Raw genomic sequence first — 17,666 nt, 5'->3', positions numbered from 1 at the left:
AGCTGTACGATTAAGTCTTCTCTGATGACTTTCCATTTTTATCACCACCAGCTGAAAGGCGCACATAAAATTATTCTTGCAGAATCAATATTGTTTGGAAGACAAGACAACAATTCAGAAGAATATCTTCCAGTGAAGATAATGTGCCAGCTTAGTCCAGGATAAACTTGCAGAGTGAAATCACAAGCCATCCAACGATGCAAAATAACTGGTCTATAACTTTTGCATTGATTTTACGAACAACTCCACAATAAAGCATGGAGCTGCAGATACCGACAATGCTACAACTGAGAGAAGCGAAACGTACGCTTAAGTAGCAAAACTATTGTGCTACTCTGATAAGCCACTCGAGACACTCAAATGTTTCAGCTTCAAACCTTCGTTGGAAGGGAGACGAAGAGCTGCCACTTGAGTGCTTGGGGCACTGACGCTTGCTCCATTTAGGAATAAATTCTTTATTTGGTCAAGTCCTTTAGTTCAGCAACGGCTACAGCCGGAGTTCGCCGTTTGAGAAAGAGATGATCTTTGTAAAGGGCAAAGGGCGGTTTTAAAGTGTCGCACGCACAATCCTTTGAAATCGAAACACATCTTGTAACTCCTGACTACGTAGTGTATTGACGCAACTATAATAGGCGAAGGATTTTAAGTAAAATCTCGTTTTGAGCTAGCGTTTGCCATGTCCTCTATCTAAGCATCTTGTAAACGTCAACTTGGATAGCCTCGGTGTGAAGGGATTGCGAAAAGTAGGGAAAGCAATTTTTTAATCATATCCCTCTTTGAGCCATTTGAGTTCTAATCTTAACCTACTATTTCCTTAGCCATAACGCTGTTGGTCACTTCACGTATCCTGTTAGCATACCTGATCTTCAGCAGAGGCGGTGGCATTAGTTATGTCCTGTCCCAGAGACATGGCTATCGCTCTCATCATCTGATCCTCCTCCAACATGTCATAGTCCAAACCAAGTTCCTGTGGATAGACAAATTATACTTAGTTCTTTACGGGGATTGCGTCACATCTATTACAAATCTAGAAATTTAAACGTTCAATTTTCAAGTTAGTCTTTCGCAATTCGTTTCATTTTCTCCATCTTTTAACATTTTTGACCTTGACCGGGAATTTCCACATTCATTTCTTTTAGATTGAATACTAACTTCTTACTAACCGAACGTAATGGAGAATTTTGGCCCGTGGTCGTAGCAGAGCGGACCGGGCGTAGCGAGGTCCGTCCAAAAACCAACCTTGGGCCAACATTGGAAATATTGGCGTAGCGAGGTACGTACAAAACCCAACCTTGGGCCAACATTGGGAATATTTGCCCGAGGTTGTGGTAGTGTGGACTGGGCGTAGCGAAAAAAGAAACAACCTACACAGACTACAATTTTTACTTAACTCACTTCAAATAAAGAAAAACCTGCTGAGCCAATACTCTTTTGGCTCCTTTAAATTAAGATAGTTTTGCCCAGCACAAAACATGACTCAAAACGACCATGTGTAATTTTGGGGTGAGTGTCAAAAGAAACCTGTGACTACATTGCTTATCCTTTTCTACGTTCGTTGATTGGTCTAAAATCTCGCGCCGTAATCTCAACCAATCAGAAGTAAAACCAGTCGTGACTTGGTCACTCACATTTTGGCGCCATTTTTGGTTTTTCTCTGTAAACTTTGAGTTCTCATTGGCTCCTGTGATATTTCCCTTTGCTCTGATTGGCCAATCAGAAGGAAAAAGACCAGTAACCTATCGCGACTTGGTCACTTACATTTTGGCGCCATTTTTGGTTTTTCTCTCTAAACTTTGGTTCTCATTGGTTCTTCTGATATTTTCCTTTACTATGATTGGCCGTTGAGATAACTTTGGATTTTGTTCTACATCATTCAGCCAACATGTGCTCAGACTCCATACAGCAGTGCCGGGTCACTTGAAAAATCAATAAGACAGCTTTTGATACGTACCCTTGCTGGAGGAGGTGGTGGGTGTGTTAAGATGTAATCGGTAGCCTCCTCAAGGCTGCCTGTACTCATCAGCGCAAGTCTGGCATGCTCATGCGTGAACCCCATGTCTATGAACTAAAAAAATAAGCGCTTGTTATTAGTCCACGATAAAACTGCAAGAGACTTTTGGAAAAAAAATACTTTCAACTTATAAGGTAGGAACATTGAGCCTGTCAGTAGATATTCAAGCATTAGATCCATTATCAACAAAGGTTTCCTTATAGTCAACCACTTAAAAACAAGCCTCATGAAACCGCTGACAAGGTGACCATTCCCCCCACTGACTAATGATGACTTTGTTTTGTGTGATTGTTAAACACTGAAAGATGCAAAGGTTGGAAGGGGAGTATTGTTACTAAGGGGTGGTGAGCTCGTATCCAATACAAACTTGAAAAAAATGGCTTTACACGCTTTTTTTCCGTCTCACAGTTCAGGAAAAGAGTTAAAAACCAAGTATCAGAAAACCAAGAAAGTGAATGCGAGCACACCTGCTGTAAATGTCGCACGTTTATCTCCGGCTGAGGCCGAGCTGGTTCAGCAGGCTGTCGTGTCGTTGCAGAGGAAGCAGCAGCGCTACTGGAAGCTGAGGAGGTTTCGAGCGCAGGCCCAAGTTTCTCTTTAATGACAGCTTCCCCTTTGATGATGTGGTACAAAATGGTTAACAAGGACTCTGCCATGTGTGGACCATACTCGATGGGAAACTTCTGTCCCCATAGTTGTTGCACGGCTAAGAAGGCTTTCTGTAAAGACAATATGTACCTGACAGTGAACTTGTGAATAGTATATGTAAGTCTTAGCAAACGGCCCTTTGCGAAGAGATGCAAACTTAACCGCGCATGTAGACTATATAACTAGGTAATCCGACTTAATTTTACTTTCAGATAACTCCCATTTCCAATCATCCTCAGAGACTCAGAGACAACCAATTAGGCAAGATAGCTTGTTAATTTTCCATTCGGCCGAGATCGCCATTTTGTCTTCCCCTTGCCAGATGATTTGCCTCTGCATCCCCGAAGATGATTTCTTTTTCTTCTTCTCCTTTACGTTCAGTCACCAAGGTGCCCGTCCTTGAAACCTCACCTTTTGAGTTTTGACAAGAAATCTTATAGGTTCGAAAGGCACAAAAACTAGCGCAGTGGACGTAGCAGGAAGGCTGTGCGGGGAATCCAACAAGGTTTCCGAATTCGCAAGTCTACTGACTAGGGTCAACCATGAGTCCAGCAGCTCCTGAGCACCGGCTGAAAATAACAAAAATTCATATTGATTGAAACCGTCAACCACTATGTAATATTCCACAAAGTATCTTAACACGTCTTTGGGAAAGGCAAGGGGGAGGAAAGAAGGGGGGGGGGGGGAAGAGGTGGGGCTGTAAACACTGAACAAGAAAGCTCAAAGATCGTTGAAACAGATCAGAGAAACTGACTGCATGCGACTGTTGTCGAACCTAAAATCTCCAATTAAGAGGTTAGATACACCACAACTTATCTAACCAACGATCAGACCCTCATTATTAACGCTGCAGGACGCGCTTCTTTCCGCCCGTGGGAAGATTGGAGACGAGTCAAGGAGAGGTTCACCATGGGTCCCAGACCTCTCCTCGCGGGCAAAGAAATGCTATTGCCAAAGCGCTAATACTTAGGGCCTGCTCGCACGCTACGCCTCATTTAACCCTTTACACCCTAACATCAGCATCGATATTCTCCATACTCTTCTCGATATGTTTCCTTCAGTAATGACAAGGAGAATTTGTTTAACAATCAAAGATTCTCACGGTAGCGATCATTTCCTTCATTCTCGTGATCTTGATAAATGTTTCAGCCATATTACTGTAGGACAAATTAGATGCTGGTCACTCTCAGGGTTAACCATAACGTTACTACAGTATGGCGTTAAAATTGATGTCTATGACGAGCCTCTGAAATGATGCAATTACTTTCAGCCACAAAAAAATATCCACTGGAGAGTACCCTCACCTTGAAGAGTTTCAGTATTACTTTCACTGAGAGGGGCATTGCTACTCTCCTTAAGTATTAGCTTCAGCAACCTATAACCAACCAGTGAAACAAAGAAAGAATCAGAGGTGTGTTTCATTATATGAACCAACGCGCGCTGTTATTGAAAAGCATCATACAGTGTAGATAGAACCCCCCTACGAGGGCTGTACGCGATGACACGAGAAAGAAACATGGCCCAGCGCGAGATGCAAGATGGGAAAAAAAGTCAGAAAGAAAGGAAGGCGGAGAAAAAGCTGCGATTATATGATAAAATTTACCATGCTAGTTAGGTCGGGTCGGACAGGAAAGCTCCTACTTACGAGAAAAGACTGCCGTGTGCTCCAGACTTATCAAACTGTTGCAGCATCAGATGGTAAGGGTTCTTCTTTTCGTCAAACAGAAGGCGTGAAGCAGAGCCGACTACACACATATAGAAGTGCAACCTGGAAATAACAAACATGATAATAGTCAAATAAAAACATCGTGTGGAAAGACAAGGAGGTAAGGTAGTCAAGTCTGTGCTTGAACCAAGAGGCCCGTGCAGCCAGCGCTCATCCTGGTTTCTTCATCGTGAAGCGACTGAAAGTATTTCTACTCCCCCCTGGATGGGATGTCAGTCAATCGCAAGGTTACCCCCCCCCCCCCCCAAAAAAAAAACCACCACCATTTCATCAACCTTCCCTGACAATTCTTCGGTACAGGCATAAACACAAAACAGTTACCTTGGTTTGAGCGCTGGAATATCACTGGGAAATCCTTGCCAGGACAAAGCATCCTTTAAAAGTTTGCTGAGCTCCAGAGCCACGAGATAAGCTGGTGGGGTTGGCGTTGCGAGATGTGGCGTTCGACGCTGCATCCTCTGAGCAGATCCCACACAGAGTTTCACAAGGAGGACAAACAAGTCTGACAAAGCACGACCAAGAGCTGTTGATGTCTGAAGAAGTTGTTTTATAATTCTTTGCTGCACAGGAAGAAGATTCGACTTTGCGGCGTTGGCTTCACCACTTGTTGGCTTGTCGTTTGTAACTGTTATCACTGTACTGCCTTCCGAGGTTTGCCCTGAAAATATATATAAACAAAAGGTAATTTTGAAGCTAAAAAAACTGCCCAGTAGGCTAGAAGTCATCACGTTTAGTTTTCAAGCAAGATGATGCCTTCAAGTGTTTATGGACAAAGGAGTAGTACCGGTGTACTGTGAGTGAGTGACCAAGACAGAATTTCTCCTTACAATATCAATACAATATCAAGCAGAAAAGTGACGAGAATAAAGAAAAATATCAATTTGGGGATTATAAGTTGATCCAATAACAAATACTCCAAACTGATATCACAAGAACTGTAGGGCAGACAGTAACGAGAATTACTAACGAGATCTTGGGAGTTAAAGGGTTAACAGTCTAACTCCCAAGAGCGACCAAAAAACGTACTTCTCTTGGTGGTGAAAAGAAGGTATTAGGGCCGTTTATACCAAGGAAATAATCTGGGGCTTACATGAGACGCGACCTGGACCATTTATACGATCACGGCTTAATCAAGCCGCGAAGTGCTTACAGAAATGGTCCAAAACTTTTGTCCTACATGTATGGAGTTGTGTGAAACTCAAAGTGAAAGCGAAAAGTGTTAACATGCAACATTTTGTGATGTTGATAGACGGCCGTGCACACATCATCCACCAACGGGATGACTTGATGTAACACCAAATTCTCCAAAACCAATTGGCAACGAAATTTACTGCAGTGAGAACGGAGAATAAAGAGCCTAAAACAAGGATCACTACAATGTTGTCCGAGTGAAATACACCGTAAATATTGTTTTGTACCTGAAGGTTCTTCCTGACTCGCTGAAGTTGAAGCTTTTAGCATCTCCAGATCTTTGTCAAAAACCTTTGTTTCATCCGATGAGGTATCTGAGCGGCTAACAGTTTCCAAGACAATCGTTTCCCAGATAAGGAACATGTATAACTGACCGAGTTGCTTTAGAACAGTGATTCCTTCATCAGAACCCCAGTGATTGATGCACAAAGTGCGGATATCAAACTGTAACCACAAGAAAAATATTGTTAAAAATACTTGATTAGATAAATATCACAATGAACTGTAGAAGGAGCAAACAGTTAATCATTCGACAACTGATCTAGCCAGCGTAAGGAGAGTCAGGCGCTTTAGACTTATTTTCCAACAAAACTCGCATTATTCTAAGGACCAACGTTTGCAAGGAATAAACCAGACATTGCTTTTCTCTCAGCGTTATATATCGAGCTCAAAAGTCACCGACTTTTCTCTAAGAAACACTTATTTTCGGCGAAGCTTCTATCAGCGTTGAGTGATACACTTGCGATCCACATGCTTCTGTCTCCTAACATAATCCAAAATACTTTAAATGCTCTTAGAGCAGTTTTCGGTTGAGTTTTGAAAAACCAAGACCAAAGTATCGCAACAGCCATTCAGAGCGCAGGTCTACGTCATAGTTAGCCAAGAAGAATTCAAAGTAAAAACAGGCAACTGCGTGAAGCGCGGGAAAACGCGGGTGACCAAATCACGAGTGGTTTAAGCTTTGAATCTGATTGGCTTAGAAAGTGGCGTGAGTTTTCTAGACCAATCACAGAGAGAAGTTACGCAAAACCAAAGCAATCATGGATCACTTTCGCCACTCAATTAAAAACTGCTTGAACAGCTAACAACCAGCCTCCTCACCTGACCAACTTTACAAACATGAAGGAACATACTGATGAATGCATGCGCGGCTGCTATTCCATGTAGAAGTGGAGTTAGCTGCACTGATGCCATGGCCTGTTGTGGTCGACCCGAACAGGCCACTTCATGCAGCAGAATGGATACTGGTGATTCGGCTGACCTTAAAATCAGAGGCTGCAGAGAACTGAGCACGTCATTGAGCAGAGTCAGTCCTTGTTTTAACACTTGAGATTCATGTGATAACATCTGGGAGAGAGAGGAAAATGTAAGGTGAATAGTTAGCAGCTAATCCCATTAGAAAGTTTGCGCAAAAAAAAAACAAAACAAAACAAAACAAAAGCAACGAATAATTAAGGAGGTGAAGTGGCCGAGTGGTTAGGGTGCTGGGCTTGTAACCTGGTGGTCTTGGGTCCAAGTCCTCCACCCTGCCACTCACTGGATTTGTTCTCGATCGCCCCGAGTTCAACTCCTCGGCTGCGCTTTGCAAATAGCCAACTGATCTGCCTCCTACCAGACGGGATTTCATGTTTATTTCAGTCATTGTAAAGTGCCATTGAAAAGCGATAGAAATAGCGCCATATAAATAGAGAATTATTATTATCAAATTTCACTACGGGTGAAGAGAAGCAAAGTACATGCATCCTTCTCTTGACATTATTGGCGCTCGACAATTCTGCCCGAGACAAGATAATTCCTCTTCTTCATCTTTCATATTTTCAGAATCAAATGCTTATTGGAAGTTCAATTGCAATTGGGACAGCAAGCATGTAACTGCTACTGTGAGTTGTTCCTCTTGTTGACAGCCAAAACAATTACAAGTACGTTTTCGAGATGAAAATAAATTTCGGCCGCAAATCCCAATTGCCTCAATACTGTAGTTGTCTCATTTAGCAAATTTTTACTTTCCAATGAAAGAAATAAGAATTTGAAATGTCACAATTTCGATAAACGTTTGCCTCCTTTATTAAACAGAAGTTACTTTTTCCGAGTTAGTATTTTCATTTGCTAATAGCAACGGAGTACCAATTGACACCGTAAAAAAAGCTTAACCTTGGTAGTCCCTGGTGCCAAATTATATCTCACTTTATTCCACCCTAACTGACAAAAAACTAAGAAAGTCGATTCCTACCAAGATGGATTTGCACACGCCTGAAACGGATTGACAGGCAGGGGAGGTCACAAAGTCCAGAGGCAGGTTTGGCAGACCAAGAATGTTGATCAAGGGATCCAGACCTCCAAGACGAACAAACTCTCTGCAGTGATCATCAGTTGAATTATTGCTAAGGATTGAGTCCACGAATCTAACCTGGAAAAAATGACGACATTCACAAATTTAAGAACAATCTATCACATGTAGGTGAGATAATCCTCCATCAAAACGTTTCAGACACACACTATCGCAACCTCTTCAAAAAAATCAGCATTCAGAATACATAAAAATTTTAGATCTAAGTACTGTCTTCTTGAAAAATGCAAAACCTTTGTTGACCTGATTGTTTTTTCTCAACTATTTTCAATGAGCTTCTACATACCACATTCAGAATGTAGTCAATGAGAGGAATGAATGTTCTTTTTTCTTCTTCTGTAGTCCTTTAAAACAAAAAAGTGAGAGTAAATGCCATACTCAACACCTTAGTAGTGTTCTCATAGATCTTCACAGAGCAGTATTTGTAATGATCTGTTATCTGTTACCTAAAGCTGTGCCAGGTCGCAATCAGTAAAATAAAAAACCAAACCCAATCACAACTTACCAAGCTTAACATACACCATTTTTCTTATAATACATGCCTTCATACTATACAACAAAGCTTTCAACATTGCTGATCCTGGAATTCTGTCTGACTCAAGTCACGTATGATTCTAGAACTAGCCTACAGTGTAGCTCCCTTTAGAGTCACTGTGGCTCGGTGGTAGAGCATCAAGCTAGGGAATCCAAAGGTTTGAGGTTTGCTACCTCATGTGGATTCAAAATCTTTTCTTAGTCTTTCACTCGTTGCAAAAGAAAACTTCTTTCTTTGGATGGAATTGATTTTGTCATTTAAGTGCAGTGCACTTAGAGAACTAAAACATAATATTGTGATGTCATACTTCGAGTTATCCTTGATTTTATCATTTTCTGTCACAACTTTGGCAGCAGTGGTGGTGCTTGTAAAGCTGAATCGATCGTCATCATCCTCCTCTTCATCTGACATGGGCTCCTCATTCACAACAGCCACACGCCCAGTTCCTTGTCCCAGTGTACTACTGTTATCTGTATCACTACCATCAGGTTTAGCACCCATCTTAAAGCCAATGTACTTGGGGTCTCGACCAAGACTACAAACCTCTTGCAACAACTAAAAGGAGAATACAAAATGAAAAAAAAAATACAAATCAACTGTTCTATCACCGTACATTTTGAAGCCTCTCATTTAAATGGTACTAATCACATTTCTTTTATATCCATGTATATCAGCCTACCTGGCCTGACGAAAATCTTATTAAAAAAAAACATCAAAATTCTGACTCAAAAGCATGGCAGATTTGCATGGGCATAAAGAACAACATGTGCATGCATATTCATGCCCACCCAAGAGTTCTATGGGCAAAGCTGAAAAGATCATGCAAGCCCTCAAGCCACAGATGTGGCTTCCCTTCACAAGTACATCTTTAAGATCCAAGTACACAGTTGCATGGTGCTGAAGAGTAAATGGACTGGCAAAGCTCATCTGGAGTACAGTTTTTCTACATATAAATTCATGAAGATTTGAGCAGTCATATTGTTCAAAATTTTCCCAATGACAGGCACAGATTAGGAACAGGGAAATACCACAACACTGCGGCCAGGTTGTTCAAAGCTGAGTTAAGATAACCCAGGGTTAGAGTGAAATCTGATTTCCGATTAGAAAGCTTTAAAGGAAAATTCATTCAAATTTTTTTGTGTACAATTTGATGATTGGATGCCCTAAAAGGATAAGAGGAAATTATCCAGAAAAGGCTCTTGATCAAAGGAATAAAGAACCTAGATTAAAATTTAACCATGGGTTAGCACCAATCGGACTTTGAACAACTGGGCCCAGATGTATAACTACACATAGCATATCTTCCAAAAGGAAAAAATTCAGATACCTTAATGATGGCCATCATGGCATCTGTTTTTAGAGTGGGTTGATGTCTCATTAGTTCATCCATTGCTGTGCCAAGGTTGGAAGCAGTTTCCCCTTAGAGGCAGAAAACAGAACATGAATATTCACTGCTAATTCAACACTAAAAAAAGATAAAACAAATGTCCTTGAGATGAAGCCTTAAAGGTCAGCAGCCCATAACATCCTGAGCTCATTTCCCATTTATATAGTATTGTGCAAATGGCAGCACATCTGCTCAGGTTGTAGCAAAGCAGTCACTGCCACTGACAACTGTCCTTTCCAGGCTTACACTCAGCTGGACAATCAGGCTACAGGTCATGATCAATTGCTAATCCTGGGTTCAAATGATTTACTGTATTTCACTGTATTTAAGAAGCTATACCTAGGCTTTCAGAGGTTCTTCTACGCCTCATTGCTGGAAGGTAGTCAGGAGAAAGCAGGACTCTGAACAACTTGTCAAAAGGCTTGCAGCTCATAAAAGCTTGGAGTCCTCTGGTATTCAAACAAAGAGCACTAAGCACACTTGGTAGTGATGAAAGAACTTCACGTGTGGCTGGAACCTTAAATGAAAATAAGGAACAAATTTTACTCACAAAGCTCACTGAATGATGAATTCCTATCCTGAGCTTTACACAGGGAAACCTTCTTTTATCTAAATAAAACTAAAGAGGTGCATTTCAAGCCATGATTAAATTTACTTGGGGCTTTATTATTCTATTTTCTTTTACTCTATTATTTAAAGTGCACTTGTAAGTAATGTAACACAATATAACCAACCTCTTTTACTACCAAAGCCTTCAGCATAACTGCAGTCAAGCCATTGTCTTGGAGAGAGGACAGAAGTGATGGCTCATGGAAAACATATACAGTCACAACATCAATAGCTGTTGAGGAAAGAAATAAATTAAAGATTGGTTCAGAGAACTTTGAGCATGCTTCTCAAATAGTACAATACCTAAGAAAAATGACTCTGACTGCTGATAACTTCCATGCAGTTTTCCAAAAGGCTATCTTTTGCCATCAATGAGGCCAGAAACATTCTGCTGAGGCTTAACAGGTGATCAATCTTTTTGAAAATTATAATTTTACTTTATATACCTGCCATGAAGAGAACAGGGCCATAATACTCCACATTGCTAATGATGTGCTTCAGCGATGTTGGAAGTGAGCTGTCCATTACTGAAAAATACCAAATCAAGTATCCAGAATGTTAAGTATTGTTCAACTTCAAAGGCAAATACCTTCTAATATCTGTGTTACGAGAAGGAAACAGATTTCACCACTGTAGCAGCTGAAGATTGAAAAATAAGGAAAATAATAGGGTAAAATGCACAAAACAAACAACCAAAAAAAATAGAATGTCGAGCAACTGGAGACTGACTGTATTTAGCAATTATACAATATCTAAGATTTATGAGTTAATATTGTGATTTTCAAGAGAATTCTACAAACTATCCTTGCAGAACCAAATGAAAGACGATGTTTATCTTTACCATTTCTAATACTCTCTGAGAAAGATGGATCAGGAATAGATTTCTTTAAGAAACTCAGAACAGCTTTAATCAATGCAGCTCTCTGGGGCAAGCAGCGGTTCTTGCTGACAGGACTTGTTCCTGAGCTGGGGCCTGCAACTGCTGATTCAACCTGTGACTTTTCTTTGCCCGAGTCATGCTCATCCACATCCATTTTGTTATCATCTGTGACTCCTGTACTGTTGACATATGGCTGCTCTGTTTCCATTGGCACCTCTTCTGATTGGTGTGGCTGTGAAGGAGCATCAGACTGGGTTCCCAGCATATCATTTGTTTCCATGGCAACACCCTCTTGTTGGTTGGAAGGTACAGAGGGGAGCTCTGGAGACAGTATGGGTCCATGATGGGACAGACATTTCTTTATTTCTTGCTGCATATTTCAAATAAAAACAAAAAAACAAAAACACTTATCAAAACATGCTATACATATGTTGTGTTGCACTGGGTACAGACAACACCCACGGGCATGTAGATTTGGAAAAGCTTCCGGACATCATCCCACTTTGTATCGGAGAAAATTCCTCTTTCCAGTGGTTTTACTGGTTTGGTAGTTTTTGCCAGATAAGGCCATACACCTGTAGCTATTCCAGTCATGTTTAAAAAGTCATCATTTATCAATAAAGCATCCAAGCCTTTTTCACATACAAACAATGTACACTTGTGTTTTCAAACAAATTTACATGTAGATCTAGAGTATGTGCATGGATACTGTACCTCTAGTCTGTTTATAATGGCAGTCAGCCCACTCTGATTCTGGTAACCGGACAAGTCCATGTTGGCAATCCACTCCATAATTCGAATTGCTCTTGTGACAAACTATTTATAAAAACACAGACACAACAGTACTGAAATAGATCATTGTCACAACATCACCCAGAGCTGCATATCATACAATGCAACCACCCTCTCTCTTAACAAAGAGGCAAATCACTAAGTCTAGTTTAAGATGTTGAAGAAAAGGTTAACCCTTTCACTTCCAGGGTCTGATTGTTAATTCTCCCCTCTAGCTGCTACACATTTCCTTCTAAATTATTTGCAAGAATTTGGTGTTAGATCAAGATAACAAATTCTACCTGATACATTTGAGTACTCTCATTACCTGTTTGCAGAATAGCGGCTGGATATTGTAATGAGAAGTTACATGTGAATCACTTGTGGGAGTTAAAGGGTTAAGGATTCCATCTCTTTTCTATATAGGCTACTTACTACTAACTAGAGCAAAACTAGAGAAAGTTTTTCATAACAAAATGTAGCTGTAGGAGAATAGAGTAAAATGACAAGATAATAAATGTATTCTCCACATCTAAATGTAAAAAAAAGAGAGAGCTCAGGCTATCAAGATTTAGCCAGGGTTCCTGCAAAGTGGCTGTTGCTGAACGAGTACCATTTAGAGGCTACATGTACTAGTCTCACATGTTGATAAGCAATGTAGTCAGCAGTTAAGAATGTCACATGCATGCCGTACAAAGTGTCTTTTCTTCTATTAACCAAACCAATTTTAGGTTAATAGTTGGTAGCTCTGGAAAAATTTGAGCTTGGAGCCCTGCACGAGGCAGTTGATGAAAGAATAACAACCAAGCACTACACCAATCTTTTCTCTAACACATGAATTTGATTCTTTGTGATTATCTTACTGTCAAATGACTGTCTCCTCCTTGGTGTTCCACAACTCTAAGAAGAGCTTCTAACAAACCACAGGACACCAATGCTTCAGCACCTAACAAACACCATGTAAACAGTAAGCTACATGATAGAACTGTTAAGTTAATTTGAGAGATCACTGATGGAACTGTAAAGCCAGCTTGAATGAAGTTTTTCAGAAAGAAGTTCAATGAAGAAGCCCCCATTGCAGCACCCACTACAATACACCTTCATCTTCTGAAATAAACATGAGGGAAGAAGCTTCTACTCGTATGAAAAGTCAGTCATGCCAAAAATCTTTTAATTTCTCATCTTAAAAATCTCCAAACTTGACTCAATAATATATTAAACAACTCGAAACTTGAATCAAGCCTCAGCCCTCTTGGTTTTTATGATGCAAGGACTGAGAATCACAGATCTAGTTCCAAGGAATAGTCTATGAACATTTGAGCGGTGCTGTATCAGATATGTACATGCACACTTCAGTGATAGCATTCTTACATACATGTATAAATCTTATTAGACAAGATTAATAACATTACAGATGCCTCTTATTTACTGCATGAAATTGTCATGAAAAATTACTTGGCACATTTCACCTACCAATTTCATAGTATGCCAAGTGGTAAAGAAATGAAAACAAACCAGTCGCAAATGGTAAGGGTAGGGAATCACCATGTGGATCTGAAATATAATAAAGCAACACGAACATTTAGTTTTTATGCCACTAAGAAGTTTATTTTTTAAGTGTGAACCCTTATCTCGCAGGATGACATATATATTCTATGCAATAGGAATGAATAAAATCCTTTGAGTTCTAATACAAGTAAATTTTGCTTCAATAAAACAAAAACAAAGACAAAGTCTAGAGCCTTAATAAGAAAAAGATAACTATATATTGAATAATACAACCAATACTGCATTACTCAAATATGACAACAAAATGAAAAATGTGTTTGGCCTACTTAAATTGTGAGTGCCTTGATTTCTGTACCTGTAAGAGCTTGGATGCAGTTTCTCGTAAGTGTAGGTAAGAATCCATGATAAGATGCCAGCCCTGTGCAGTCAATCACAGTGTTCACTCTACAATCAAAGGAAAACACCAATCAATGCAACATTCTGCACATGGACATTTTGTTCCTTCAGTATTGCATCATACATGTATAGTATGCACAGTAAAACTGCAGGGTTTTACTCAGTGAAAAACACCGTTCTTCAAGATGAACTTACATGAATAGTCATTCATTTTTTTCAAAAGGGTATGTCAGCAAATCCTGTAATCTGATTAAGTTCTATGTGTAGGCTGGATTTTCCTATCCCTACCCTAGACTTGCTGCAACTTTTGTCAATGCATTTACCAAAATTACCAACAAATCCATTTTAGTGCAGAAACATACTTCGAAAAAGATTTTTATTGCACAAGAAAGGTGGAGACAATATTCCATTAAAAAATTCACAGTTTATCATAGTTCACTGCATTCTCTGAGTGCATTTTGTGTCCGGAAAAGGACAACAACTAGAATATACATAATTTAGGGAGAGAAAAAAAAAAGTTATAAGCTGACTAGGAGTTGCCACAACATTTCCCAGACCTTGGTCACAGTTTTTCTCTACACAGAACTTCCAGCTGGCTAAAATCACAAAAATTTTTAACCCCACTCCAAACCACAATTTTTTTTTTGCATACCTTGGACTGCACTCCATGTGTACCAGGGCAGTAAGAGTGCGGATAGCTGCTGTTCTTATTTCCTGTGAAAATAAAATCACACACCAGCAAGGAGTCATTTTTATGCCACTACTGTCAAAGCAAGAGAGCAGTTAATCATGCTCCATAACAAGCTTTACATGAGAGGTGATGGCAGTTAAATTGTATGAATATCCAACTAACAACTTACACTGAATTGTGGCTGCTCCAACTCAAGTAATTCTACAGTTTCTTCAATGAATCCCTGATATAGCAATGGGTTTACAACATCCTGAGTGCTGTTGGAATACACTGTAGTAGAAATAACACAATTTTCAGTTTGATAACTTGCATCCAGAACAGTTTAAGAAAATAAACATTGCAGTAAAGATCTTAGGCACAAAATGCCATGGCCACAGACCTCTACCCCAGTAAACAACAAATGAATGTACATGTATAAACACTTGTGGGGATAAAGCTCTTACATAACACAGAGATGGCTTGGAGGCGAGCCTGGATACACTGCAATCTCTTCTCATAAACAGGAAAATGTTTAGCCAGTCGTATTCTACTGAACAGATTTACCTGATAAACAAACAACAAAAGAGAGAAATTTAGAAAACAGTCTTTTTCCTGTATGATCTGATAGGGAGTAGAGCTGGATGGTAACCCCTACATTTAAGTTCAATGATCACTAACTCCAACCATAAAACATTTACACTCATGGTGAAACTTAGCCCTTTCACTCGCAAGATCTCATTAGTGACTCTCCTTACCTTCTGTCATACAATTCTTATGATGTTAGTTAGGAGAATTTGATATTGGCTCAACTTATAATCCCCAAATTGATACCGTATTTACCCATGTTTAAGTCAAACCCGTGTATAAGTCAACCCACCATTTTGGAGCCCAAAAATAAGTTTTTCTTATTTTTGAGCAAGAATTTTCTTGAAAAACTAATCTTATATTTCCTAGAATTTTCTTTCAGGTACTATGGTTATATGAAAAAAATCACAGCAAGTTTGGACGTGAAGCTTATTATTGCGTGTACACAAGCGTTTTAGTGTGTTTTAGCGACACATGTAAGCAGCATTTTCCTCACAATTTTTGAAATTAGCTTACAAAATCAAACATACTACTTTCTAACGAACCTTTATCATTGTGTAAAGGCGCCTAATAACCAAAACAAAAACCTTGCCAACTAGCATTTTATTGGAACACGTGCTAAACAAAGTCCTCGTGCTCGCACGATACAAAGCCAGGTTACTAAGCAGCAAAACTTTGAAGCGAGAGATGTGGCTTTTGTCGAGCGGACTTGCCACTTTATTGGCTGCAACTATCAGTTCTTTATTTTAAAGCTTTTAAACTTAGACTGCTCGAGTTGTGCAGGGAAAAGACATCGGAACTTGTACCATGTAAAAGTGGATTGTTTGTTTACATATCAGACATTATTATTATGCTAATTTGTCCTGAAAGTTTTTTTATCTCAGATTTTGACCCATGTATAAGTCGAGGGTGATTTTTTGGACCGATTTTTAGGCAGTAAAAGGTCAACTTATACACGGTTAAATACGGTACTTTCCTCTTTACTCATCACTTGTCTGCTTAATATTGTATTGATGCTGTAAGGAGAAATTCTATCTTGATCACTTATTAAACATTATGGGTTAACAGCAATTACATGTACCAGCAGTTCTAGTGATGAAAAGGAAATATCAAGAATTTACCCTTGATTCTGCACAGCTACAAAATACCTGTTTGTCAGCAGGCACACTATAACAACCCAAGACCTGTTCCATAACCTCTCCTGGATTCTCTGAAAACTAGCAAATAAGGTAGCACAGAACAACTTTGTTATATATGTTTGTAGATAAGCAGAATTTTCCTACAAAGCTCAATGAATGATTGAACCTAGGGTAACAGTCACTGTGGAAGAAAGGGGATAAGTTTCTAAAGAAACTGCGTTGCTGCGTCCGTGGGAGAGTATAACAAGGTCATTTGGTATTATCAACTGAGTTGATAATGTAAACTAGCAACCATAAAGAGTTTCAAAGCTGGTGTTTCAAGAGTTTGTCCTTCGTCAGAGCAAATGAGTCACTGTGGAAGATGCAGATCATCAGACTATGGAGGATGAGGATGTGAAAATTCCTTGAAAATTATCCTAAGCATTCAAATAGGTCTTTTTATATGTGCAATGTGGTACCTGGTAAAGTTGCTTGACATGTACTGAAGTCAACTGGCTACTTGAGGTTTGGGCCTGTTCAATGAATGAAAAACACAACCTTCTTAATCATATAAAAAATCTAGTTAAGGCAGACATGACATCCTGGCATTATCATCAAAAGCATTTTTAGAAAAAAAGGTCAAATGTCATCAGAACACTGCACTGCACAGCTGACATCAAAATATCTAAGAGTGGATAGTTCATATCCTTTCTTTACCTGTGAATCAGGTTGTGAGGTGTTTGGGGTTTCATTGTAATACTCAAAATAAACGTCGGCACAGCTGGCAGGAAAATCCTAAAAAAAAAACATTAATAAGGAAGTAGTAACTAATAAATAAAAAAACATAGACATGTAGGTACTGCAAAAGTTTCATGAATATACATAAACAGCACTTTAGTAGATTTCAAGCCTGGAAGAATGCCTGATTAAAGCAAAAATGGCTTACATACCACAAGACAATCACACATACAAAATTGTTTCAGAAACAACAAAGATTATAGGGAGATAGGGGGGTGCTTAAAATCAGTTGTTTTATTCTGCTGCTTAAATATGTCTCACAACTTTACCTTTGGAGGCAAATCCTCACAACAGTGGGCCAGACTGAACCCTGCATTCTTGCCTCCCCATGTCTAAGAATAATACAATCTTCATGTTAACACAAAGAGAAATACACAGACAAAGTGTGGCTCTCACAATAATTAAATAGAAAAGTAGAGGTAAGGTCAGCAATCATTCCTAATGGATCCTCTGGCTGGAGCTCTTCCAGGTTTCAGTAGTTTGAA

At 39.5% G+C, this 17,666-nt stretch overlaps 1 protein-coding gene across 2 annotated transcripts in view; it reads right to left on the bottom strand.

Moving 5' to 3' along the window:
* Positions 1–17,666, bottom strand: part of LOC113685976 (E3 ubiquitin-protein ligase HUWE1) — a 46,811-nt gene that overhangs the window by 23,543 nt on the left and 5,602 nt on the right. For both annotated transcript variants that reach the window (XM_089206771.1, XM_089206772.1), the window contains exons 7-34: positions 17,451–17,513; positions 17,101–17,178; positions 16,863–16,916; positions 16,414–16,482; positions 15,145–15,244; positions 14,871–14,971; positions 14,663–14,724; positions 13,970–14,058; positions 13,579–13,659; positions 12,969–13,051; positions 12,049–12,150; positions 11,296–11,704; positions 10,901–10,981; positions 10,580–10,686; positions 10,185–10,362; positions 9,786–9,877; positions 8,766–9,013; positions 8,210–8,267; positions 7,807–7,983; positions 6,678–6,923; positions 5,804–6,020; positions 4,707–5,043; positions 4,305–4,427; positions 3,964–4,034; positions 3,071–3,228; positions 2,479–2,730; positions 1,952–2,065; positions 860–967 (exon numbers count right to left, since the gene is read on the bottom strand). In XM_089206771.1, the coding sequence (XP_089062897.1) occupies positions 860–967; positions 1,952–2,065; positions 2,479–2,730; positions 3,071–3,228; positions 3,964–4,034; positions 4,305–4,427; positions 4,707–5,043; positions 5,804–6,020; positions 6,678–6,923; positions 7,807–7,983; positions 8,210–8,267; positions 8,766–9,013; positions 9,786–9,877; positions 10,185–10,362; positions 10,580–10,686; positions 10,901–10,981; positions 11,296–11,704; positions 12,049–12,150; positions 12,969–13,051; positions 13,579–13,659; positions 13,970–14,058; positions 14,663–14,724; positions 14,871–14,971; positions 15,145–15,244; positions 16,414–16,482; positions 16,863–16,916; positions 17,101–17,178; positions 17,451–17,513 (3,858 nt within the window). The remainder of the gene's footprint in view (positions 1–859; positions 968–1,951; positions 2,066–2,478; positions 2,731–3,070; positions 3,229–3,963; positions 4,035–4,304; positions 4,428–4,706; positions 5,044–5,803; positions 6,021–6,677; positions 6,924–7,806; positions 7,984–8,209; positions 8,268–8,765; positions 9,014–9,785; positions 9,878–10,184; positions 10,363–10,579; positions 10,687–10,900; positions 10,982–11,295; positions 11,705–12,048; positions 12,151–12,968; positions 13,052–13,578; positions 13,660–13,969; positions 14,059–14,662; positions 14,725–14,870; positions 14,972–15,144; positions 15,245–16,413; positions 16,483–16,862; positions 16,917–17,100; positions 17,179–17,450; positions 17,514–17,666) is intronic.

Source organism: Pocillopora damicornis, chromosome 5, assembly GCF_964200805.1.
Source record: "Pocillopora damicornis chromosome 5, jaPocDami1.2, whole genome shotgun sequence".
Classification (NCBI taxonomy): Eukaryota; Metazoa; Cnidaria; class Anthozoa; order Scleractinia; family Pocilloporidae; genus Pocillopora; species Pocillopora damicornis.
The sequence above is the reverse complement of the archived record's forward strand: the minus strand, read 5'-3'. Positions and strand labels throughout refer to the sequence as shown.